The sequence below is a fragment of the Austrofundulus limnaeus genome, unplaced genomic scaffold, assembly GCF_001266775.1.
Source record: "Austrofundulus limnaeus strain Quisiro unplaced genomic scaffold, Austrofundulus_limnaeus-1.0 Scaffold51, whole genome shotgun sequence".
In the NCBI taxonomy this organism is placed as follows: Eukaryota; Metazoa; Chordata; class Actinopteri; order Cyprinodontiformes; family Rivulidae; genus Austrofundulus; species Austrofundulus limnaeus.
Window position 1 is genome coordinate 47,238 of NW_013952453.1, and position 1,094 is coordinate 48,331.

A 1,094-nucleotide genomic window follows, 5' to 3' on the forward strand; every position below is an offset into this window, starting at 1 on the left:
CGCTGTGACGTATGCGGCCGACAAATTCGACCTTCGGAGGACCCGTCCTGCCGTTTTGGACACAGCCTGTGGTCTAATGAACCAAGTGGAGCTCTACATAGGAATCTAAAAGTATCTTCCACGGTCCTGTAACAAAGATTCAAGCATCTCGTAAGTCGAGTGGGGGACGTCACATATTGATTAAAAATTACCAAGTGACTTTCCAAGTCTACAGTGGTTAAAATCCCGTCACAAGGTTTAGAGAGTTCAGGGAGATCTTCAGAAACTGCAGCACGGTCTGTGGATAGTGGGATCCATGATAGTGGATCAATGTGAGAAAATCATGACTGACACGTCTCTTCTGTTGGAGAGAATTTAGTTTTGAAGGAAGGAAGGGACAGATAGACAGACAGAGAAGACAAACTGGTATACCAGTGCGTGGCAGAAAGTATAGCAGGTAACCAGTTTAACCAGTGAGACTGACCAGTAGCAGGGTCAATCCTAATGACTCGTCCTCTGTTATAACATGCCACCCAGAGATGACCATCAGCGTCAACTGTCATCCCATCAGGAAACCCCTCMCCCTCCTCCATATGGTACACCACACGACGATTTCCTGGGCAACAAACACACCACATAAAACACACAAATTGACATTCAAATAAAGCAACGGACATAAATGTATTTTTGCCACAAGTTTTTTTTCTCAAAAGTACATGTTCTGTAGTAATTTTGTATAACAATTTGTACTTGTACAAAAAACAAAACAAAACAGGGTATTCTACAGTATCAGCAGGCAGTTTCTGTAGGTGGACAAGTTGTAGTTTGAATATATAATTAAGCAGATGAGTATTCTGTTGTATCAGTACATGATTACAAAACCTWTCCAGCTGTCTAATGGATGAGACATGGTGTAGGGTTAGGGGTTTAGCATAGAGACCAGTCAAATATCTGCTGACAGCTTGCTTTTGATGTAATGAGCACCCCTCGCTTAGAGCAGAGATTCTTAACCCATGGGCTGCGACTCAATTGTGGGTCGTGAGCGCCACCTTGAGGGCCTCAAAAGAACAACAGTTTTTAACTTTGGGCCGCAGAGCAAGTACACTTCGCTGCAG

General features: G+C 43.6%; 2 protein-coding genes across 3 annotated transcripts in view; one reads left to right on the forward strand and one right to left on the reverse strand.

Moving 5' to 3' along the window:
* cavin2b (caveolae associated protein 2b) overlaps positions 1–1,094 on the forward strand; it is a gene marked incomplete in the record, with an annotated part of 38,602 nt that overhangs the window by 8,681 nt on the left and 28,827 nt on the right.
* Positions 1–1,094, reverse strand: part of rgn (regucalcin) — a 9,135-nt gene that overhangs the window by 2,078 nt on the left and 5,963 nt on the right. For both annotated transcript variants that reach the window (XM_014008525.1, XM_014008526.1), the window contains exon 6: positions 464–595. In XM_014008525.1, the coding sequence (XP_013863979.1) occupies positions 464–595 (132 nt within the window). The remainder of the gene's footprint in view (positions 1–463; positions 596–1,094) is intronic.